The sequence below is a fragment of the Coturnix japonica genome, chromosome 18, assembly GCF_054131305.1.
Source record: "Coturnix japonica strain WE chromosome 18, WE-NBRP24, whole genome shotgun sequence".
NCBI classification, from domain to species: domain Eukaryota; kingdom Metazoa; phylum Chordata; class Aves; order Galliformes; family Phasianidae; genus Coturnix; species Coturnix japonica.
Genome location: NC_140680.1, coordinates 1,142,983 through 1,166,846, shown reverse-complemented (window position 1 = coordinate 1,166,846; position 23,864 = coordinate 1,142,983). Strand labels below are relative to the sequence as shown.

Below are 23,864 nucleotides of genomic sequence, written 5' to 3'. Positions count from 1 at the left end.
TGAGCATCTCCTTGCTCTCTGAGGACTGACAGAAAGAAACCAGAGGAGGGGAAGCAGCCCGGCAGGAAGAAGGGTGTCCCGTGCTCAGCCCCTTGAGTTGGCCTCTCTTCCCTGAGGGCTCTTTCAGCTTCTGATGGATGCACCGTGTGTTGCTGTTTGCCCTGGGAAGCCCAGCTGCACGCTGGCAGCCGTGGCCTGTGCATCAGCCTCCCCTTGAGGCCCAAGGAGTTGTTTGTTTTTATGTATTCACTATTGGTGTGGCATTTTGTTGTTTTGTTCTGCTTTGAGATCAAGGGGTAATTTAACACCGTTGGAAGTCATTGGGGTTCAGGAGTAGCACATGTAGAATTTTGATCATGCAGCAAGTTGTGATTTCTACTGTGTTAAAGAACTGGCACACACATATACGCCTGCAGCCGGAGCTTGATTGACTCTCGTCAATACGGCCTTCCAAAGCCCGGCCCTGGGGAGTTGTCCAAAAATTTTCCAACCTTTTGTATTACCTAAGTTTATTTTAAACAGACAAGGAGGAGTAATCTCTTAAAGGCTTTTTTAAAGGCATTGGACCAGGTTTTGATTATCACGTCTCAGGAAGCTTCTGCATTCCACCTAGTGCTAATGTGATACATCAAGAGCAGATGACACAAGAGATTCAGGCCTTGCTGCCAGTCTTTTACGAATCAGAACTTTGTTTCATGTTGCCAGATATTGTGGTTTCCTTTTCAGGGGATTCCTTTGCTGTATAATAAGAAGGCCGAGGGCATCCTGGCCTGCATGGGAAACAGTGTTGCCAGCAGGAGCAGAGAGGTGATTGTCCCCCTGTTCTCAGCACTGATGAGGCCGCAGCTCGAGTGCTGTGTTCAGTTTTGGGCCCCTCAGTGCAAGAAAGACATCGAGGCCCTGGAACGCGTTCAGAGGAGGGCAACAAAGCTGGTGAGGGGTCTGGAGCACAGGCCGTATGAGGAGCGGCTGAGGGAGCTGGGATTGTTCAGCCTGGAGAAGAGGAGGCTCAGGGGAGACCTCATTGCTCTCTCTAACTTCCTGAAGGGAGGCTGTAGTGAGCTGGGGCTCGGCCTCTTCTCTCGTGTCATTAATGATAGGACCAGAGGGAATGGCTTCAAGCTGCGACAGGGGAGATTCAGGCTGGACACTACGAGGTATTACTGCTCAGAAAGGGTGGCCAGGCACTGGAATGGACACAGGGAGGTGGTGAAGGGAAGGGGACGAGGGCGAGGAAGGAAGGAAGGGAAGGGGAAGGTAAAGGAAGGAAAGCGAGAGGAAAGACACGAAATGAGACGTGAATTTTGGGTCCTTTTCCGGCAGCCGCCCCCCCCCAACAGGCCCCAGCCCGGCCTGAGCCACGTGACAGTGCCAGTGCCAGTGACAGGAAGTGCTTCCTGCAGGCGGCGGAGAGCACTTCCGGGCCATGGCGGCATGGCGGCCATGAGCGGGGCCGGGAGGAGCGGGCTCTGTGCTGCGAACGGGGTCGGGCCTCGGGGCGGGGGCACGGAGGGGCTGTCGGGGGAGGAGCTCGCGGCGCTGCCGGCACCCAGAGGCGGCTCCCGGGCGGCTCCACGGTCTCGCTGTGCTGCGGAGTCACCCGGCCGGCCCCAAAAGCCTGGAGGCAGAGCCTGAGCCGGCCCCGGCCCGGATCGTGTGGTGCGGCTCCGGCCGTGCTGGGCTGTGCGGCAGGAAGATGACTTGCGGAATCAAACTCTATAACCCAAAGATGGGTTCTAAAGCAGGTATGTTTATTCCAGCGTTGCGCAGCGCCGGGTGCAAGCGGGAGAGCTCCACCAAACTTGCACACCGTAAGGAGAAAAGTGTGTTACAGATATAGGTTAAGCTAATACGTAATCAATAGTCTCCTCCTCAGTTTGATTACATATTCATTACATTCCCTAGGACCCCGTTCCCCGCGACCCTTGCCGTTGTTTTGGGGTGAAATTCTTCTTCTGTTTTCTTCTTGGTGTTATCTGCTGGTATCGTTCTCCCATGTCAGCATCATCTTGCCCGGGGGTATCTAATCCTTCTTCTTGTCAGAGGTCTCCGGACAATTTCTTCTAGCAGGCTTTTACCTGCTAGATTCTTAATGGGTCTCAAAATAGGCTCCACTCTCTACCTTTTGTCTCAGCTCATGTCTCTTCCAAACCCCATATTCTCTTCTGGTATCCTGGCACAGACACAAAAAGCATCTTATAACAACACAAGTAAAATACACCAAGAGTAGCAAGGTGATGCAGACTAAGAAAAACTGTTTTAGTCATCCTAAATTTGGCAACTAGTAAGTTTATCCCATGGTCCAGAGAAAACTATTCCCCAATCGGTGTTATCCCTGCCTACTCCATGTTGCAATGCAACTTTGGATAAACAGGATACCTCCTCTTGTATTGTCCATCAGGCATCTGCAGCAGCATCCTGAATTGTTTCTAAGGTTACAGAAATTTTCATACAGCGATACCCCCCCTTTTCTTGGGAGTTCTGTGAAATCAATTTGCCACTGTTTCCCTGGAAGGCCCTTTCCCGTGATGCGCACTTGTGCTCTGTTCCTGGTACTGGTACTGTACTTTGTAGTGTTGGTTTGCCCAATATATTCTCTTATCTTCCCTTATAACCAATTTCCATAAAATACTAAAGGGCATAACTGTGTGTCCATTTGGGCATGCACCCATCTGTCAGCTTGCTCTCTTCCTTTCTAAATCATTAATTGGACTCCTGTTCTCTTTAGAATATTTTACAGGTTTTGACTTGGCTTCAGAGATTTTAAGTTTACCGTCTGGAATTGAAGCCCTCTTCAACTGCCTGTTCTGCCACCTGATCTATCATCTGATTTTCTGTTTCCTGTACAGTGTTACATTTCTGATGTCCTTTACAACATATAATAGCCATTGATAGATTTACATCAGGCTGTTTTCCTTGTGTGTGAGCAATCCTTGCTCTTTTCAGATGGTACTATGAGCGTGTGGCACCCAAACACATATTTGTCCATATGATGAAAGCTCTTGTCAAGGTAGTTATTTCAGTCTTCTGAGGGGAAGTCCCCACAGCTGGTGGTTGTGCTTCGATTACCTGGTCAGTAGCAGTTACTGCATGTCCTGCCTTACAGTCTCCTTGTCTCATAAAACTGCGGCTGCTGGTAAACCAGGTGTCTTCTGCATCTTCTAAGGGTTTGTCCTTCAAGTTCGACTGACCGGCTGGAATGTGCAGCTTCAGTTGTTTCAAAGCAGTCATGTAATACTGGTTCTCCGGGAGTTCCACTAAGGAAAGATACTGGGTTGACAATATTAGTCACAATTATTTCTACATCACCCTGCTTTACCAGGATGGCCTGGTATTTCAGGAGTCTTTGGGGTGAGAACCAATGAACCAGTGTCCCCCTTTCTGTCACCAATACGGTAAACACTGTATGAGATATTAAAACTGGTATCCTTTGGCCCAGTGTAGATTTATGGGCTTCTTGAATATTGAGCACTAGTGCAGCCACTGCCCTCAGGCACCCTGGCCATCCATGGTCAGCACCCTCCTGTCATTCCTGGGAACGTATGGAGTTCCTTGACAGTTTGCAGCTCAGGGGCTTAGCAGATGGCTTCTTTCTTGGCAGTCCTTAAGGTTCTAAGTCCAGCTGTAATTTCTGAGTTATTTGTGCTTTCTGTAAACCAAGAGACTCAGCAAACTCTCAGTCTATTATACACAGTCCTTTTGTCACTGTGGCATCCACATGCTCCAGTGAAGTTCCACCCTAGGATGGAGGATCCCAGGTCTCAGGCTCACGAGTTGACCGGTTCTCAAAAATCATTAAGCTGTTCTCACAACCCTGGGTAACACTGTCCAGGTTAACTGAGTCTCTTCTCCCTCTATTAGGGCTTTCCTATTCAAAGGCAAATAACCTTAGGCTTCCTTTGGCCAAACCAGGCAGAAGAGACATCCCTCAAATCCAGAAGGTAAACTCCACCTATTCATTCCTTAACTTGGTTGATAAAGTGCATGGATTTTCCATCACTGAGTGTATCCATTCAACGATTCCATTACTTGCCCTCATGTCTTCTACCAAACTAAAGCACTTGCTATCCGAAAATTTAGCAAATTGTCAAAATTGGAGTTTTGTATTTGGATTCCCATTCAATTAGTAATTCAAACTCAAAAAAATTATCTATTATTTCTTTTATCCTTCTACAGTCACATATCCTCAAAGGGCACCACTTTACCCTGACTGGGTGAGCTCTTGCTTTTAACTTGTATTAGGGCTTAATTTTTGGCCCTGATGCCCACACCCCTACGTGTGTCTTATTTGAGTTTGCTGTGGCTCCTGGGGGTATAACATTGTTTTTCCCAGTTTGTGTTAATAGTCAGACTTACAAATCTTAATCAGCCAATATTGTTTGACCCTTAGCTCCAGTTTTATTAATTTTCTTGCCAGGGTAAGGTACAGGTACAAGGATTCCTGTATTCCTACTTGTTTTCTTAGCTTATATTTAATTAATTCCAAAAGTAAGCCTTTTCTTGTTGGGCAGTAGCACCTACTACTGTTACAAAACCATCTGTGGGTAGTAAGAAGCTCCCATATCCATCAGAAAATGAACTACTTTATCCTGCTTCCCTAGCTGCAGTTTCATCGGTGTATCTGCCAGGGTAAACTTCCCAAGTTCTCATTGTTCAGCTCTGCAATCAGAGACAATTCCTTCTCACTCAGCTTGGTCGGATTTCTCTACCAGTGTCCCATTGCAGTTTGTACACTGCTTTCATTCCAGCGGGGCAGAGCCCTCCCTGGGCTCCTCAAGCCTCCCTCCCCCCCTTCCTCGTGGGGGATCCCTGGGTCCTATGGCCCTACTCTAGCACCACAGCAGTAACAGCTGTTATTATTCTCAATTTCCTGAACATCTCTGATTCCCAATCAGGTGTTTGTTTTGTTTTTTGTTGTTGTTGTTGTTTGTTTGTTTTCTTCTTATTGTACACCTCTCTTCAGACCTGACATCCCTGTTTTTATTTTTGCCTTCCTCAACCTGTGTCCTTCCCAAACTTTCTCACTTTCCAAACTCTAATCACTACATTTCACCTCCTCTCCAGAGCCATCCAGTGCTGCCCAGATTTCAGATTTCCCAGATCTCTGCACATGAAGGCTATTCTCACTTCCAGTGCTCTGTCCTCTCCACCTTCCCCTTTGCTGTTTACAGCAGCAGTCTCTGACCCTGGCTCCCTCTCCCACTCTGAGAGTTCTGATTGCAGGGGAACGGTGCGGGGGGGTTGTTCTCATGCCAGCACAGATAAACTCACTTTCTCTTTAACCCTTTTTCCTCTGTACCCTATTCCACTATTTGTACCCTCAGTTACACTTCCACGTACCCTCAACTATACTTCCGTATGCCATTAACAACTACACTTTCTTATACCAGCAAAACAGTTTGTCCCATTCCCTCAAAACCCACAAATCAAACAACACAGTTCTTCAGTTTCCATAAACACCCTTACTACCGTATAACTTTCCCTTAGCAATCCATATCGTTCAGTTATAAACCTCTCGCCACAGAGCCAGCACTGACTGACCCACCTCCCTTACACCTCTTCGCAGGCAGAACACAGTATCACATAAATGGGTTGATACTCATTCCACACGGCCATCCCTCTATATGTTCATTGTCCCTATCCTCTAGCTTATACATCAACCACCACTGATTACAATATTTAATCAGGATTTTTTTCGGCTCAGGGTTCCTCCTGGTTCCCCAGCGATATCTCGCCAATGTGCCAGTATACACCCCAGGGGTGAGCGCGCAGGGACCTCTTTGCTCTGTGATTTTCCCATCATAACTTAATATAGACCACCGTATTCTTTTATAAGTAAAACCACTTCTGACACAACAGCATTGTTATGACTTATGACCACATACTTTACAACAACCGGTAATTAATAATACAAAATAAACACGTATTAAAACAAAGACAAACAAGTATTGGAGACAACTTTCGCTTCGTCCTTTCCTGGGAACCGTGGGTCAGGACTCCGCACTCGCCCCGCAGCTGTGCTGCATCTCACTCACACCACGCTCACATGACAAACAAATTCAAACAAAATTACATTTTCATATATCATTTGTTAAGCTTAACCAAAGATGTTAAGAACACCGGTGCTAGTTGTTGACTTAGGTCACCTATATAGACAGTGCTGTACGATACCAATTATCCCAGGATTACCCAAATCACCCTGTACAAGAGAGCAGAAAAGCTCTGCCCAATTAGCAATCACCTGAATGTGAGCAATAGCTCTTTTACCATGCGTACGACTTACTGGCCCCTTTGTAGGCACTCCCTAGGGAGTCCTCCTAACCCAGCCGGCAACCTAACCAAATCTGTGAGCTCACATCCCTGGGGGGAGCACGTCGACTCCACTGTGCCCTGCGTAGGACGTCTCCTCACAACTTATGGGTCCCCCGTTTCCCAGTTTCACATACCTTATCCGCCGATAGATGGTTCTTGTCTCCTCCTGCAGTGATCAGATGAGGGAGGGGAGTCCTTCCGAGAAATCTCAGGGTGCGCCAAAGGCGTCCCACTTCTCAGCTGGTCCTGCAGCCGAACAGAGAGGGTCCCATCTGGGGTGCCAAACTGACTTGCGGAATCAAACTCTATAATCCAAAGATGGGTTATAAAGCAGGTATGTTTATTCCAGCGTTGCGCAGCGCTGGGTGCAAGGGGGATAGCTCCACCAAACTTGCACACCGTAAGGAGAAAAGTGTGTTACAGATATAGGTCAAGCTAATACATAATCAATAGTCTCCTCCTCAGTTTGATTACATATTCATTACATTCCCTATGACCCCATTCCCTCATTCCCCTGACCCCATTCCCCGCAACCCTTGCCGTTGTTTTGGGGTGAAATTCTTCTGTTTTCTTCTTGGTGTTATCTGCTGTTATCGTTCTCCCATGTCAGCATCATCTTGCCCGGGGGTATCTAATCCTTCTTGTGAGAGGCCTCTGGACAATTTCTTCTTATCTTTATTGCCCTCTTCTCTGGTTTTATTTTGACTAAGTGTCTGTAATTCCCCCTATCCCTGCACTTTTAAATGTAAACTATCTGCAGTTACCCTTTGTCTCGGTTTCTGTGAAGTTCCCCTTTCCCTTTCTATAGCAAAGTGTTACCTTGCCTCCATTTTGGGGCTTTGCTCACTCTTCAAAGAGGAAGACGGCCGTTCGTTTGCCGGCTGCTCACTGGCTGTAAGATCCGGGTGGTGCCGAGGCCCGGTTAAGAAACGGCGTGGATGAAGGTTTGTACGGATGGAGTGGGTCTGGATTGCAGTGAGCGGGACAAGTCCGGGCTGCGGTTTGGCGTGGTTGTGTTGGTAGCTTTGAAGGGCTGCCTTCATAGGGTGGAGGGAGGGAGAGGGAGGGAGCTTTGAACAGTGCGGGCAGTCAGGAGCACATCTCGTTTCTGCCTGCTGTGTTGGCGCTGCCGTAAGTCTTTGGGTCCGCAGGGAGGCTCTCCCTGGGGGTGTCCCGATTCGAAGGCAGGATTCAATCCCGCCGCAGCCCGTCCATGGCAGGCAAACGCTTCTCTCCTCTGCTCTTGGGACTCAGCAGTGCCAGGGGTTTCACAGCGCGCGTGTTGCAGTGGCTGGCAGCCTCCGTGTGTTTTTCTATTGCATACAGGATCCCATGGTGGAGCCGCGTCAGAAGCAGACGTTGGTGTCTTGTGGCAGGAGCAAGGGCAGTGGAAGCGCTGCCCAGGGCAGGGCGGTGGTGACTGCCATGAGAGCGGAGGTCTGATGCCATCTGCGAGGGATGGGATTTGCATCCGGTGGCTTTTCCGTTGCAGAATGTCCAGCAGCAGATCGTGAGTGGCCGTGAAATGAAGCTGGGCCCCAGGAGAGCCGCCTGGAGCTGCGTCACGAGCTTCGTGCGTGGCCAGCGCAAGGTAGGTGTGCCTTACTGTAAGCGTGCGCTGAAGCAGTGTTGGTTAAGCACGGCTCACTCCTCTGTCTGCAACAGATGGGCTTTCTGCGCGCTTTATTGCTGTGGCCGTAGAATTCCCTCTTTCTTACCATCTGATCTGTGAAGGCTTTTGTGTGGGAAGGTTTTGAGGAATGAGGGAGTAGAAATTGCTTTAGTCACGAGTCATCTGGAAAGGTTTCACAGAAACGGTGACATTTGCAGAAGGAACGTATTGGCATTGGCAGTTGTGCCAAATACTCACTGGGATGGAGAGGAGGGAGTACCTGCAGAAGACCGTTCTCTTCTGCTTTTGAGGAAGCCGGGCAGAGCTCAGATTGCAGCTTAAGCAATGTTCTTTTGTCACACTCTGTGTCCTGTGTTGCATTCCCCAGAGTTTCATCTCTCCTTTCGATTCCAGTTCTCCTGACAGGTTAGGCTTGAATTCAGCATAATATCTGCTTCTCCCTGGGTTCAGGTTCTTTGGGTCTCCTGCCTGCTTTTCTCCCTTTTCTTAATGGTGAGTGGAGTTTTTTTTTTCTTTACCACAGAGCAAAGATTCGTGATTAACAGAAACAAATATGGAACATATTAGATGAATACAGCTCTGCATTTTTTTCTTCCTCCAAATACCAGGGGTTTGCTGTGCTCTCATTAATATCATCAGTGAGTAGATGCTGCCTTCTGTTGGAGCCTAAAATGCTTTCTGGAGCATGCTCTTCATCCTGGGGGTGTCCTAGGGGAGAACTCGGAAGATGTGTGCTGGGAAAAGCATGAGCATTTATGCTCCAGCTGCCTGATGCTCCCCATAGAAAAATCCCGGTTCCCAACAGAGACCCCCAGCTGTAGCCCAGATGGGTTCAGGCACCTTTTCTTTGTATGCTCTTCCACGCGGTCCCGGAGGGGTGCTGCACGTGGCCAGGAGGCAGCATTTGTAAAGCTGCTGAGTGCCAGGCTCCAGGTCACCCTGGCCCCTCCATAGCTTTGGCAATCAAGGCCTGAGTCTCCCATCCCGTTACCTGGCCCCTTCCCTGTCACTAAGGGAGAGGAAGATCAGAGCATGCAATGGGAACATCCCTCTTCTGTTCTTTATTCTAGATGATGATATTGGTATTCCTCCAGACGACTGGAAGGAGACTGCTTTTGTGCCTCAGGGGAAACTCCAAGGTAAGTTGTGTCTGTTTCCTTGGAAGTCGAAAAATTAGTGCTGTAATAGCTTATTTGGGTACGTAAGGACCTCCAAAGGTCTTTCAAGTCTCTTTGTGCTTTGAAGGTCGTACACAGATCAGTCATTAGTACTTTTTTACTTGGAGAATTGTAACATTTCAGTGGGAAGGCGGCCCTTGCCAATCTTTGCTCCTATACCTTTGCTGTTTGGGCCATGTCATTCCCTGACCTGCAGCCAGTCCTCACAGGTCACTGCAGGAAAAAAAACAAAGCAGACCCCAGTGCGCAGTGGAAGCTCTCCTCACCTGTGTCTGATCACTCTTGTGCCTGCAGGCCCCTTTGGTGCATTTCCAGAGCAAAGTCGTGTCCCTGAGCCTGGGGTGGATGCCAGAGGTAAGTCACCAGTCTTCATCTCATGATCTTTGCTCAAATTTGGCCGTGGAAGTTCAGGAGGGGTTCATCTTTTCACTGCCTGGTGATTTCTTCTCCATGAGAAGCTTGGGTAGTCACTGTTTCTTGGGTGCTGCATGCTCCCAGCATCCCATTGACTTTGTCTCCGTACATCAGAGATCTCCCCACTAAGAAAACCTTGAGGGGCCAAATGTTCTTCTATGCCTTCTCTGAAGATTGTTTTACATGGCCTGGAGAGAGTATCTGGAAAGCTGCTGAGTGCCAGCCAACTGCCCACCTGGCCTCTCTGCAGCTTTGCAGCTTTTGACCCAGGTCTGGGTGCCATGTCATCACCTGAGCCCCTTCCAGTCACTGCAGGTCCCTAAGGAAGAGAGAAATCACAGCATACCATGGCACCCAAACAGCAGCACCCTGGCACATGAGTGGCAGGCCCAGCTGCCCCCAGGCATCAACACCAGGAGATGTTTTTCATCGATGCTGTGCCTATAAGCAGTGCCTTGCCAAAGCCTCAGCACAATCCAGCCTGTGAGCCTCAGGGCAATCCCAAAGGAAAGGGCCTTTAGATCTTGCCCTTCCTCTTCTACCCCCTTCCATTCTCCAGGCAGTTCTACACACGGTTTCTTTTTGGACTGTCACGGTGCCACTGCAGGCACCCAACAACTGTTTGCCAGATGCTTCTGTGTGGCAGGGAGAGGAGAGTGCTGTGGAGCAGTGCTGTCATTCCAGTCTAAACAGGTGTCTGACAGGAGCTGCTCTGTCTGTGTTTGTTGACAGCTCCTCATGGAGTTGAATGGCATCCAGTTTCCCAGCTGAGCTCCAGGACAGAAGTCCCAGCGATTCGAATGGGTACGTCATGAGATTTTAGTTCCTTTGAGAGATGCCAGCTCACAGTCCTAATGTCAGCCAGGCATGTCTGCAGGTGTGAGTGAGAATGCACACCTGTGTGTGTGTGCCCTGCCCTCGCACAATGCCCTGGTCCCATTCAGTGATGCCGTTATGCGTTTATGTAAGTTGCGGTGTGTGGTGAAAAGTTCTCATTCTTTGGTTGCAGAAGTGCCTCCAGGGAAGGCCGTGCTAAATCCTTAGTTGTGCTGGACCCCCACAGGCATCCCAGGGGTGGCTGTTGTCGTTCCTGGCTTCACTGAAAAGACCATTCAGTTTAATACCTTGTTTGTCTGAAAGTTATCTTAATGCTTTCTGTTTAGGTCCTGAGAAACAAAAAGAGGCCCTGGAAACAGGAAAACATCTGCAGACACTGCCCCCTCTGCTAGTGAAAATAATGAAGGACAAAGCACGTGGTAGGTGTATTTCCATCTGTTCCCTGAAAGACTTGTGAAGCTGAATTTCTAGAAATACATGTGGAGAAACTGTACCATCTTCCTGATGAGAAACAGTTACTTACAGTCCCACTCTCTTACCTCCTTTCTAAAGAGACAGGTGGAGCACCTATGCGCTGGCTTGCATTTCAGAACGGCAGAGTTCGCACACTGACTGTCCCCCTGAGAGTAAAAGAGGCCATGCAGACAGCAACTGTCACTCCAGGTAAGGGCCGCTCATAGTGGCTTCCTGGTTAGAGGTTGCTCCCCTCCCACTGCAGCCAGTTCCCAGGGACTTAGGAACTTTGTCCTTTTGGGAACTAGGCCACCAGAACCACATTCAGCAGATAAGGAGAGGAAACAGGACCCTCCATAGTACCTCCTGTGCACAGTCCCCGCATTCCAGAGCTTGCTGTGCTTCCCCTGAGCCACCAGGCACAACAGCAGCCCGGAGCGGGATCCTTCCTGTGGTTGTTCTTGTCCATGTCACTCAAAGCAGCAGCTGGTGAAACAGATCCACATTGTTTTTCCAGGTGCGGATGGTGAGGAACATGCAAATGCCGCAGTAGATAATTTTATCGAGAAGTACTGCCTGGGATTCAGTGTAGCTATCTTCGTTACCACGCTGATGGCAATGTTTTCGTGCTATCGTCTTATCCGGCAACGCAGGCAGATAAACCAGTGAGTTCTTGTTCACCCCCACCCCCACCCTGCCCCCCTCTTTACTATAGGGCTCCTGTGAGCCAGGAGGCATTTCTAGTTAAAGCAGCATAGAGAAGCCAGTTAGTTGTTGCCTAACACTGTCTGAGATTGATGCTGTCAGACATTTAACTGGCCTCGCCATTCCTGCTGCATGTTCTTACTGCTGGGCCTGAGACAGGCCGGGAGCTGAGGGTGGCTCTATCATGCACTGTGAGGAAGGAGAGCAGGGGGTTCTCCTGTGCCCTCAGCACGTTTCTCTCTCTGTAGGCGCCTTGCTGAAGATGCTGTATTCCTGTGTCTTGCTCATGCTTGGACAAACAGGATGCTTGCCTCGAGGCGCCAGATAGAAAAGACGGGGCACGAACAACCGGTGCCTGTGCAGTGACGATCTGCCCACCAGCCACAGAGCACCACCAGAGCAGCCCCTGCCAGGCCTGATGGATGTAGGGCTCGGCTGCCCCCACTGCAGCCCCCGTAGCCCACCAGCCCAGGCTCCATGGCCCCCGGGAAGTACATCAGGCCCAGCAGCCCCTATCCACCCTGGGCATCAACACCTCTTTCAGGGGACAGGAGGGACCCAGCTGGTTTGGAAGCTTGCAGTCATCGGCTGGCACCCAAACAGCAGCACCATGGCATCAACACCACCCTCCTGTCCCCCACCACCATCCTTCAGGGGTTGACAGTGGCTCCCTCAGAGCGTCACCCGCGGGCAGCCACTGCCTCAGGGAAGCTTGAGAGGCCTGTCAGCCCCCAGTACCATCTCTGCCCTCACCCTCCCCTCCACCATCCATCAGGGGATGGAAGTGACCCCAGCAGAGTATAGACCTGGGAACATCATCCAACAGACAGACGACCATTGCCTGGGGGAAGCCAACTGGCCCAGCAGCCCCCTGCCTCCCCCAGGAACTGTCACCAACCTCCCACTTCCCTTCACCATCCTTCAGAAGGATGGAGCAGCCCCCGCAGGGTGTCAGTTTGAGGGCATCATCCGATGAGAAGTATGACAGGCCCAGCAGCCCCAAGATCCCCCCAGCACCACCTCTCTCTTCATGCCCCTCTCCACCATTGGTCAGGGGGTGGGAGCATCATCACTGGTCAACACAACAGGGGCTTCTTTCTTTAACATCCTTATTACACCTTCTGAACTGAGTATAGCTTTTCTACAAAAATTCTCAGCACCACAAATGATCATATTCAAAACATCTATAACTATATGGAATATAGATATTGTAAATTAATTCAATAAAATTCAACAACAAAACAAAATAACCAAGAAGCTGCTTCCTTCAAAAGGCAGAGTATTCTGACGAGGAGAAAACAGCAATACTAACCTCACGTCACGGTGTTGCCATCAGGGCTCAAGCTCAGGCAGCCAGCTGACCAGGGCAGAATTTGTGTTAGATGCTGCTCAGCGACAACACCCAGAATGAAGTAGCAAGGATGTGAAGTGTAGGAGACTACTTGCACTTATCACATTCTGTCTGCTGTAACAGCATTACTCAAAGATTTCTAATCAGGCCAAGATCTTTGTGAAGCAGCAGTTTGTTCATTACTGCCATCATGGGCGCACACCCCTACTGACTGTCGGGCAGGGCTGCAGTGGGGAACGCCCTCCACACGCAGCCCTGGGCAGGCAAGGGCTGTCGGTGCACAGTGCCACAGGCTCTTTGCCATCTGCCCACATATGGGCTGGCTTTGCACTGCCAGGCACATTGTCTTGCCTGGGCATTGCAGGTCCTTGCTTGGTGGTATGCAGAGACAATGGGGCCAATCCTTGATGGTTTTGCAGCTTGTTCCCACTTTGAAGTGGAGGTTTGGCAGGAAGGTCAGGAGACACAGCTGGGATGGCTGTGCAACAGCATGCAAATGGTACCAGTTTGACAAGGGATGTGTTGGGCCTGTCCTCCAGCCCCCTCCATCCTATGCAGAATGCCACTCCCAGCAGCACAGGTGCCATTTTGGAATCTTCCCCATGGCACAGCTGTCATAATTCCCCCCTTTTCTTCTTTATACTCTGTTGATTTCTGCAATTCTTTTCTAAGGTACAATCCTATGTACATATCTTCCTCACTCTCTTCATTCTCCAGTTCTTCTAGTACCATCATTTTGTCCAAGTATGGTGATGGCCCTATTGGCATTTGCTTTGTTAGTGCTGTCTCAGTCAGTCATTTAGCTTGGAGAAGAGCAGTTTGTTCTGAATTGCCTTGACCTGTTAACAGACCATCTCTTTGACCTGACTTCGAGTGGAAGCAGTTTTTCATTATAATTCACTGTGTTTGAAGTAGCGTAACAGTGTATGCAACGCTAGGCTTTGGAAAGTCACAGAGCTGCGTGTCATCAACAGAAGTGACAAATCACATCATGCTGATTAATGGCATTACCTGAAGGAAGATAGTGACATGACATTGCATTAAATGGGATCAAGAACCTTAAGGGCATCCTATGATAACGTCTGTATTGGGCAGAGGACGAATCTCCTTTCACTGCAGTCATCTGCTTGTTAAAACAAGACTTAGGTCTAGTCAAGGAAGACCTAGTCTAACATGCTGTACAATGCAAGGATGTGTTATGATGTTATACTGCACCATCAACACTGCTAACTGTGCCTTTCTGATAACCAGTGCTAAAACTACCAAATTGACTCCATTAATAAATCATTAAAAAGCTCAGATGAGCTGCTTGTATGCTACAGCATGACTGGCACCTCAGAGGATTTCCCAGTAGAAAGGATTTGTCACTTAATACAGTCTGAGTAGGTGAAATTGCCTCTGCTATACATTTAGTGTTGTCGGACCTGAAGGCAAAAGGTCAGCGTGCTGGGACAAACAGCCACACACCAATCTGGTTAAATATAGCTGCGTCCATTTATTGCACGAAAAGCCATACTTTTATAGCAGACAGACGAGGGCGTCCAAAAAATCACACACCCTAATTGGAGGAAAGCTACTGCAATAACAACCCTAAAACCCCCCTTCAAAGTCTTGAGCCATTCATTCTTATCCTAGAGGTGTCCTTGTTTCTCATACTGTTTATCCTACTCCGCAGCTGCTGCTCTGTGAAGTCCTTATCTTGATCCATGGCTGCTGCTCTGTAAAATTCTTCTTGTATTACCACATTTCCCCCCTTTTTATTAATTACCAAGCTAGTACCTATAGAATAACAACACTACTTATATTAATAACATAACCACTATAACTCAATCAAGACCTCGATTAACAATGCTCTAAAAGTGAAAAAAGAGACAAGTCAAACACAGCATAACAACATTACTGTTAAGACTACTAAAAAGAACAGACATGTTTGCTCTGCAACCTAAGTTTCTGCAACCTGGAAATAAATCCCTGAGGGTCCCATTGTGTTATTCTGTAACTAGTTAGGAAAAGTCTTCAACTTTCATATACTCTGATATATTGATTTTTAATGACCACTAAAATTTGTGCAGCAAATGCTTTTAGGATGCTCATAACCATGCTTTTGAGCTAATAATTGATTAATGATCACACAATTTTATGAGGTAGCACATCAAATAGAACCAGTTTTAGAGGAACAAATGTACTAGAGTATCACTAGGGGCATTATTACTTACTGACCCTTGAGAAACAGCAAACCGTGTTGGTGGTGGATGCGACAGGTAGTGCCAACAGGGCGTCCCCTGCTTCAAAGGGCACCTTTCCTCTCTCACTCACCACAGATTCTCTCCTGCATTCAGGGTCTGAAGGATTTCTTCCAGTTGTGCACCATATCCGTGTGGCCAGTGCGTGATACAGAGCCCAAGTGGAACACCCGCTTGGAAAATGAAATAAACTATCAAATTTAGTTCTATTTGCATGCACTTTTGTCTCAAGTGATGCATAGTCATATTTTAAAAATCCCAATTAGTTGGATGTAAGAGAGGTATTCATTCATACAGGGTCATCCCTTTGCCTGGGATTCCTTTCCAGGTTTTGTCTTTGCAAATTAAGAAAAGCTAATTAATAGGCTGATAACATCATAACCAAGCAGTACTAATACATTAAAAAAGCTATTCCCATAGATTCTAGCACTGATTACATCAAGTCCTGTTTAATACACATTTGATCTATTACTAAAATAGAAGAAGCTCACAACAACCTGGATAATGCCTAAAACTCTAATTCTTGAGACTACATTGGTAACACAGAAAATCACACACTATGTCAAACCATTACTAATATTATCTATAACACAACAAATTACAAAGCAGTACCACTAAGTAAGAGGCACACAATCACAGTTATTATAAAGGCTGGATGCTATTTTCTGCCTTCAAATGAGACCAAACATATCATGCTGGAAACCACGTAGGGCCAGTCCCTGTGGAAATACGAGCATATCCACGACCCCAAGTTATCAGTGGTAGGGGACTGTCCCAAAGTCCTGTGGCCATATTCCAAGCATTAACCATAGGCTGTTCCTTTAGCATTAGGGAAGCCTCAAAATGACAATCCACATTAGCTGTATATGCACGATCACAATTCAAAAAATTCAGCACAAGCAAAGCCTTACATAATTTTTGTTGTGGTGTGCCTCCCATATTCCCCCTTTTTTGTTTAGTAAGAATGGATTTCAATGTTTGATGAGTGTGCTCAATGATAGTTTGTCCAGTGGGAGACTGAGCAGTGCCTGTAATATGTTTAACACCCCATTCTTGGAGGAAAGTTTGAGTGGCCAGTCCATCCTTGTCTTTACTGAAGTTATGTGCAGGCATGTCTGGGTGTATGCAGCCATGTCCGGGCATTTCCCTGTATGGGCACTGCATCTGGCCCTCATGTGAGTGCTCACCACCACAGTGTCAGAGATGAAGAATCCTGTCGCTTTTGGCTTTGCCCACACTAGTGAGGTCACTGTGAAGGGAAGACTGGGGGACTTAAGGGTCTCTCCACAACTACCCATCCCATAATCTCCTCTTTGTCAGTCAATCAAACCCCATCTCCCCCCATGTTATAACTCAGTGGTCACCTTGTGATCCCTTATTGCACTTCAAAGACCCAGCTGCTCCTGCTCACCTCCAAAAGCACTGACACTCTGGTGTGTACCTTGGGCCTGGCCATGGCCATGGTTGGCATCATCACAGGCACCGTTCTCAGTGTCAAGGTCACGCAGATGAATGGTGCCCATAGCCAGAGGAGCCTGCTGCAATGAGAGGGCAGCATCCCATGTGCCCTCATAGCCCCACATCCCCATCCTGACCCACACATCCCCTTCTGTGGGACCTGTCCTTGGGGTGCTTGGTCAGAGGAAAGGTGCTTGGAGACAGCCTGGCCCCACTGCTGACCTGTTTCACTGCAGTGTTTGTGGCCCTGTGCAACGGTGCTAGGAGGTCTGGGAGGTCCATGAGGGCAACTGCTGATGACCAAAAGGGACCATGGGAGAATGTGAAGTGTTTACAGTGGGATCTCAAGATGAGGGAAAATGGGGTAAGAATGGGGTGACAAAGAGGTGATTATGGGAGTATCTTGGGATACTCCCAAGTGACACCAGTGCGACTGTTGGGTGACCATGAAGTTACAATGAAGGAACCGGTGGTGCAGTGGTAGGAATGCTGCGTTGCAACACTGGGGCCCGGGTGTTTGAATCCCCCTGTGGTGCAAGTGGTAGAAGCGTCGCTCTGCAGCACAGAGGCTCGAATCCCGGGGGCTGGACTCGATGATCTCCAAGGTCCCTTCCAACCTGCACGAGACTGTGATACTGTGAACTATGGGGTGACCATGAAGAGACCATGGGCAGAATACTGTGTGGCCATGAATTAACCATGCAATGATACATGTATGACCATAGAGTGACCACAGACTGGAAAGGATGGGAAGAGCCTGGGGAGTGGTACAGGAAGCAACTGAGTGTCCCACAGAAAAATGATGGGGAGCAGTGAGCAGCAGGGCTGGGTGGTATCACTGGTCTATAGTGAGAGCGCTGCCTCACAGGGCTCCCTCTTATACTTGGCCACCATGAAGTACAGAAGGGGGTGGAGAAATTGAATGAAATAATGAAATGAAATGAAATGAAATGAAATGAAATGAAATGAAATGAAATGAAATGAAATGAAATGCTGTCTGCATCCCAATGCTGCCCTCCACATCTCCTTAATGGGCAGCTGCCCTTGAGTGCTGGAGCAGACATGGGGTGGCAAAAAAGATGAGCATGGTGAGAGCACTGGATGATCATGAGTTCACTATGAATGGACTGTGGGAACTGTGGATCAGTCAGGGGAGAGTGGTGTGAGCAAGAGGGCACTGGAGCAAATAGTGGGTGACACTGAGAAGACAATGGGCAGACAGTGGCATTTCTTTCAGGTGACCATGTGGAGATGACAGGAGAGATATGAGGAGAACATAGTGTGAGAATGGGATGATGAAGAAGTGACTGTGGCGTGAGTATGGTGAAACCACGGGGTGACCACTGGATGACCACGGCAATGCCATGGAGGGACCGTGGGGCCATCCGTGGGGCTCAGCCAGTGGGTGGAGCCCTGCGAGTGACACGGCTGTTCCCAGGCAGAGCAGCAGCACTGAGCATTCCTCGGAGAAGACAGACACACGGATGCCAACACAGGATAGCGCTGTCGTGCCAGGGCTGATCGAAGTACCCTCAATGGAGATCTGCCTGGAAACGGCTGATGCCGCCCGGCCCAGGCACTCACTGCTCCAGAGCAGCGGCGCGGGCTGCCGGCGCCCTTCATCCTCCGACCGCAGCCATGGGGAGCGGCCGAGTCCTGGTGGCTGGGGCCGTGCTGGTGGCACTGGTGGCGCTGGGAGCACGGCTGGCCGCTAGCACGCGGCCCTCGGGTGAGTCACGGTGTGGGGATGCTGCGGGGTGGTCCCTCCCGGTGTCAGCCCCGTGCGCAGCGCTCGGAGCTCCGGCGCTCAGGACGCCGGCGCCAACGGCACCGCTGCTGTGGTGAGCGTGGGGGGGCCGGGACGGAGAGAGGATGGGACGGGGCTTTTGGCTCTTTCGAGGGGCATCTGGGCTCCCTGACAGTGCCCTCTCCCCGCAGCATTTTTCCAGTGGAGTGTAACAATTGAGTGCCACTTCCTCAATGGCACCGAACGGCTGAGGTTTCTGGTCAGGCACGTCTACAACCGGCAGCAGTACGTGCACTTTGACAGCGATGTTGGTCTCTTTGTGGCCGATGCAGTCCTGGGAGAGTCTTCTGCTAAATTCTTCAACAGCCAGCAGGACGTGCTGGAGAAGAACAGGGCTGCGGTGGAAATGCTCTGCAACTACAACTACGAGATAGTGGCCCCTTTGATGTTGAAGAAGAGAGGCGAGTTCATGCGTCCCCAGAGCTTGTTATAGGTGCAGCACTGTTGAGCACATGCAGTGCTCTCACAGCCTGTCCCCAACACTCTCCTCTCTCTCCCCCGGCAGAGCCCAAAGTGAGGATCTCTGCACTGCAGTCGGGCTCCCTTCCCCAAACCGACCGGCTGGCTTGCTATGTGACAGGCTTCTACCCGCCTGAGATTGAGGTGAAGTGGTTCCAGAACGGGCAGGAGGAGACAGAGAGTGTGGTGTCCACAGATGTGATCCAGAATGGGGACTGGACCTACCAGGTGCTGGTGGTGCTGGAGACCAGCCCAAGACATGGGGACAGCTATGTGTGCCAGGTGGAGCACGCCAGCCTGTGGCTGCCCATCACCCAGCTCTGGGGTAAGTCCCCAGCCCCTGTCCAGATGTGGGGGGAGCTTGACCTTCATAACCTGAGTCCCCCTTCCTGTCCCTGCAGAGCCCCTGGTGGATGAGGGCAGGAGCAAGCTGCTGATGGGTGTCGGGGGCATTGTGCTGGGGCTCATCTGCCTGGTGCTTGGTCTCTTCCTCTTCCTGCACAGTAAGAAAGGTGAGCAGTGGTGGTGGTGGTGGTGCGGGGAGACAGCAATGACAGTCAGGGTGAATGGATGGGGAGATGCTCTCAAAGTGCCTACAACTAGGTGGACAGAATAATGGACTGGCACTAATATAGCGATAACCATCTTCCAGCTTTATTATGCAAAATAAAAGAAAATAAAAAACCCACATTCCCTACAACAAGGTGTACATTCTTACTGTGCTAATCAAACACAGCTGAGACCTGATTACTCCCCTAGGCATCCAGTTCAGACTGGCTGTTGCCAGACTTCCTCATTAACTCCCATATGGGTCAGTTCAAGTAGCCTCTTGGTATACTGTGTTGCTCAGCTCCAGCTGCATCAAATCATGTGGCCCCATTCCATCAAAAAACATCTCCACAGGTCCCCCTTTTTCTTTTTGAGCAACCCACAATATTGATCACAATACAACAAACAACAATTATCAATAACAGAATCAACAGCATATGCAAACTCTCCTTGATTATGCCTCTGATTCAAGCCGGAATGTCTATAAACACTGAAGTCAACCACTGGTCTATAGGACTAATATTCCTTTAATTTTCCTCATGCACTTCTTAAGGTAACTAACTGACTTATAAATTGATTCACTGTGATCACTGGTTAACTTCCCTAAATAGCAAGGACCTCCTTCCACATTAGCCGAAATTCCCTGCCAAACTCTACTTCCACGTATTAGAAGCACATCTGAATTAAGAAAAAGTATGCCAATTAAACATGTCCAGAACAGATCAGTGGCTGATGCCATGGCTGAACAGAATTCCAGCATATTATTCACATCAGCCCAAATTACCCAGAGATTGGCCCAAGGGTCAATCCTATGAATCGCTGACACTCCTATCAGGAGGCCCAACAGGACCAGCATGGTGCCAGGGATGTGCTTTTGTCCATCACGCTGGGACCCACTGTGGCCCATGATTGATGGAAACACAGGCATAACCCTGTCCCATGAATAATAACGATACCAGAATCTGCGCTGTTGTCCTGAATACTCAGGAAATTGAGTGGTGATGATGATGATGATGATGATGATGATAATAATAATAATAATAATAATGAGTTTCTCCCGTGAGTCCTGTATTTCCAGATATTTCTCTATCTGCCCCTACAGGAGTTGATGGGCTCTTCTATGATAGCTTTCCCAGGTGGAGAGTGGGGTATCCCTGTAACATGCTCCACCCCCCATGATAAAAGGAACTGGAGTGTACCCAGGACTGTTATCGGTCTTTATTTGTTGTGGCACCCCCATTACAGCAAAGCATGCTGTGAGATGTTTGCACACGTGCAGCCCTCTTTCTCCAGAAAGAGCAATGGTCCACAGAAGCCCTGAATATGTGTCTATAGAGACATGCACATACTTCAGGCAACCAAAAGATGGTACAGGTGTGACATCTGTCTGCCATACTTCTAAAGCCTTTAGCCCCTGTGGTTTTATCCTGATACCAATCCTGGGATCGTGATGACTACATTGACCACATGCCTTAATTATCCCCACAACCTCTGCCTGTGTGAGGATGAATTGCCGCCAAAGCGCTCGATCATTCTGGTGAAACATCTCGTGGGAATGTCACGCCTTTTAACAGGGGGCTGTACTACAGCACTGACCAATGCATCAGCTCATGCATTTCCTTCACCTAACCCTCTATTCCATTGGTGACTTCGGATATGGATCATGAAACACTCCACTGTATGACAGTTAATTGCTGAGTGAGAAGCGCAAAATAACTCTTGAAGCCACGTGCTTTTCTCCTGATTAAGGAAGGCGCTTTCAATTCATTGCACAACCCCGGCTACATATAGCAAATCTGTGACTGTGTTGACCGGGTATTCAAGCCAAGTCAGCAATGTCCAATGAACAGCAGCCAATTCCTGTACCTGCAGTGAGTCCCCAGCTGCCCCCTAATCATGTGCAAACACCACATTTGTGGTGTGTGCCCCGGTGGCGCAGTGGTTAAGGATGCCGCCTTGCAACACTGGGGCCCGGAGTTCGAATCCCCCCTGTGGCGCAAGTGGTAGAAGTGCCGCTTTGCTACACAGAGGCTCGAATGCCGGGGGCTGGACTCGATGATCTCTAAGGTCCCTTCCAACCCGCACAAGACTATGATGACTATGATGATACTATGATACCAGCAACCCCCTTCTTGCCAAGGGCAAGTGCCCCTATGAGACCATCTGCCTGCACCCATGAATACTGTGCTCCCTTTTACTAGTTTCTCCCTGACCTTCAGCCTGGCCACCCACGTGAGTCGTGAGGAAACCTGCCACAGTGTACCCTTCACCTGCCGCAAGTTCACTTGTCCTGTACAGCCTAATAAGCTCATCTGCAAAGGGGTAGAATTTCGAAGGCACCACTCAAAGTCCTCCTATGCTATCGGTATACTAATGGAGTTGGGCTCCCTGCCACTAACATCCACTATTCTGGTCATGCCTTTGCATATCAACTCTCCTGATGTCTCCATTTGGGTTTGCACAATACTACGAGGCTGAATCTGTGGGAAAACCCATTCCAAAACAGCCAGAAGGTGCTCTGCTGGAGCGTTGGGGGCAACCACGATACCTGCCGCAGGGCCAAAACCTGAAAACCCTGGAAAGAAACCTGGAGAACTAGGAAACTGCTTCCTTGCTTGAAATCCAATCCTGTCGTCAGTGGCATTTCCCAAACCTAGGGCCATTTTTCCCCCTTTTTGTTTTTGCCACTGACAAATGAGTGCAAAGGGAAGGGACTCATGATTAACTAGAACTAATTATAAGGTCTGCTCAGGATCATATATGGGCTTATGAGATCTACCTAGAAAATCCAGTGAACTATCTGCTGACTGGCTTCCAACTGCAGCCTGTATTCAGTTTTATACTGTTTATACTGTTTTATACAGTTTATATTGTTTTTCCCTTTCTGCTCATCCTGGCAGCATGTGTGCTGGCCTTCAGAATTAGAGTAAGACCTTCAGCTTTTAAACACTCTCTCATTTTTATTTATTAACTTCAATTCCAATTACATTGTATTATATTGTGTTACCTCGCATTCTGATATATTTTTTTAGTAACTTTGCTTTCCTTCTCAGACTGTTGCCACTGTTTTGATGTTAGGCCTGTCTCCCTACCCTTTTCCCTTTACCCCTTTTTCTTCTTCCCCTTTTCCCCTTTGCCCTTTTTCCTTTCCCCATTTTCCCTTTTCTGGCGTGTGGGTTCGTGGGTCCTCCTGCTGCATCAGTCATGGAACCAGGCTGAACCACTCTGTAAACTGCTGTCATGTACTGAAAGCGCTGATGGTGCTGCAGTACAGAACTATATTTGAAGCCCTTCCCACACTCAGTACTTAATGGGTCTCTCTCCTTTGTGTATGCGCTGGTGGCCCATGAGGTGGGAATTGGTTTTGAAGCTCTTTGGACAATCAGGGGACTTAAAGGGTCTCTCCTCTGAGTGAATGCGCTGATGGCAGGTGAGATGGGATTTCCATTTGAAGCTTTTTGTACAATCTGAACACTTGTACAGTCTCTTCACCGAGTATACACAGTGGTGGCTTACAAGGCTGGAATTCCTTTCAAGGATTTTTTCATTCTCAGCACTTGGGTTCTGCCTTTTCTCCTGACACATTTCCTTGCTCCCTGCATCTTCAGTCTGCTTTTGACCTGTTCTGGAGTCCAGGGAGATCCTCACAATCTCTCCTGGAGGGTTTCTCTGCTTTTGATTGTAAAGATAAGCAGAAGCAAGACAAGCAGGCTTTTTCAGGGGTGCTGTTTGAAGGAGCTGACCACTGCAAAAGGTGATAATAATTGTGGATATCAAAGAAGGCACCACTTCCTGCTCGTTTATCTGTTGGGCCAGGAGCGAAAAGAAGAAAAAAGAACAGAGAAATGGGGGATAAAAGGCCCCCATTAAACTAGAGACTTTGGAGACAAACTCCCAAAGACACTTTTGACACAGAATTCTCTGAGGGGAAAACCTCTTCAGAAGAACCTCTCGACCAGCTTGCTGTGGAGCTTCATGGTCTCCTCCCATCCCCCACAGTGATCAGACGAGTTCCTGAGATCAACGGACCTACTACATACCTTGGCTGGACCCACGGTGGTGGCTATCTCTTTTGCTCTCTACAGATACTCCTTGCTTATATTTCCCATCGCCCATCTTCCCTTCCCCATCTCCCTAAACGGCTAGGACTTATAATAAACTAGTCAGACCAACATTTGAACCGTTGTTTCTTAATCACACGCTGGGTATACATATATCAATGAACCTTGCCTCCCTCCTATAAATTGGAGTGAGACACCTGGGAGAAGGCAAAACCCAACCTCATCACAACCTCCCTTCAGGAAGTTGTAGAATACAGTGAGGTCTCCCCTGAGCCTCCTTTTCTCCAGACTGGACAATTCCATCTTCCTCAGCTGCTCCTCATAAGACTTGTGCTCCAGACCTCTCACCAGCTTTGTTGCCCTTCTCTGGGCACATTCCAGGGTCTCAATGTCTTTCTTGTAGT

At 48.8% G+C, this 23,864-nt stretch overlaps 1 protein-coding gene across 27 annotated transcripts; it reads left to right on the top strand.

Annotated features, from left to right (window-relative positions):
* Nucleotides 1-414: 414 nt before the first annotated feature.
* Nucleotides 415-23,573, top strand: LOC146757879 (class II histocompatibility antigen, B-L beta chain-like). Of its 27 annotated transcripts, XM_085519003.1 has the most exons (11): nucleotides 1,624-1,745; nucleotides 7,121-7,256; nucleotides 7,639-7,903; nucleotides 8,469-8,583; nucleotides 9,016-9,084; nucleotides 9,418-9,477; nucleotides 10,270-10,341; nucleotides 10,701-10,793; nucleotides 10,927-11,037; nucleotides 11,345-11,492; nucleotides 11,781-12,779. In XM_085519003.1, exons 7-11 carry the CDS (start codon nucleotides 10,338-10,340, stop codon nucleotides 11,896-11,898), a joined length of 474 nt encoding a protein of 157 aa, XP_085375129.1. In that variant the 5' UTR covers nucleotides 1,624-1,745; nucleotides 7,121-7,256; nucleotides 7,639-7,903; nucleotides 8,469-8,583; nucleotides 9,016-9,084; nucleotides 9,418-9,477; nucleotides 10,270-10,337; the 3' UTR covers nucleotides 11,899-12,779. The 27 variants fall into 27 exon arrangements, 18 of the variants coding, with proteins under 18 accessions (XP_085375133.1, XP_085375132.1, XP_085375134.1 ...); XM_085519007.1 differs by lacking the exons at nucleotides 7,121-7,256; nucleotides 8,469-8,583 and adding an exon at nucleotides 8,339-8,437 and having other exon boundaries at nucleotides 1,410-1,745; nucleotides 7,805-7,903; XR_014935500.1 differs by lacking the exon at nucleotides 8,469-8,583 and having other exon boundaries at nucleotides 1,412-1,745; nucleotides 7,805-7,903.
* Nucleotides 23,574-23,864: the final 291 nt, after the last annotated feature.

What these genes read in the sequence shown, in the direction of transcription:
- LOC146757879 (XM_085518996.1), top strand. Translation starts at nt 18,145, where the DNA reads ATGCCGCCCGGCCCAGGCACTCACTGCTCCAGAGCAGCGGCGCGGGCT. An exon ending in CGCTAGCACGCGGCCCTCGG is followed by an intron (nt 18,314 to 18,522) that starts GTGAGTCACGGT and finishes CTCTCCCCGCAG; the next exon opens with CATTTTTCCAGTGGAGTGTA. An exon ending in GCCCATCACCCAGCTCTGGG is followed by an intron (nt 19,176 to 19,251) that starts GTAAGTCCCCAG and finishes CTGTCCCTGCAG; the next exon opens with AGCCCCTGGTGGATGAGGGC.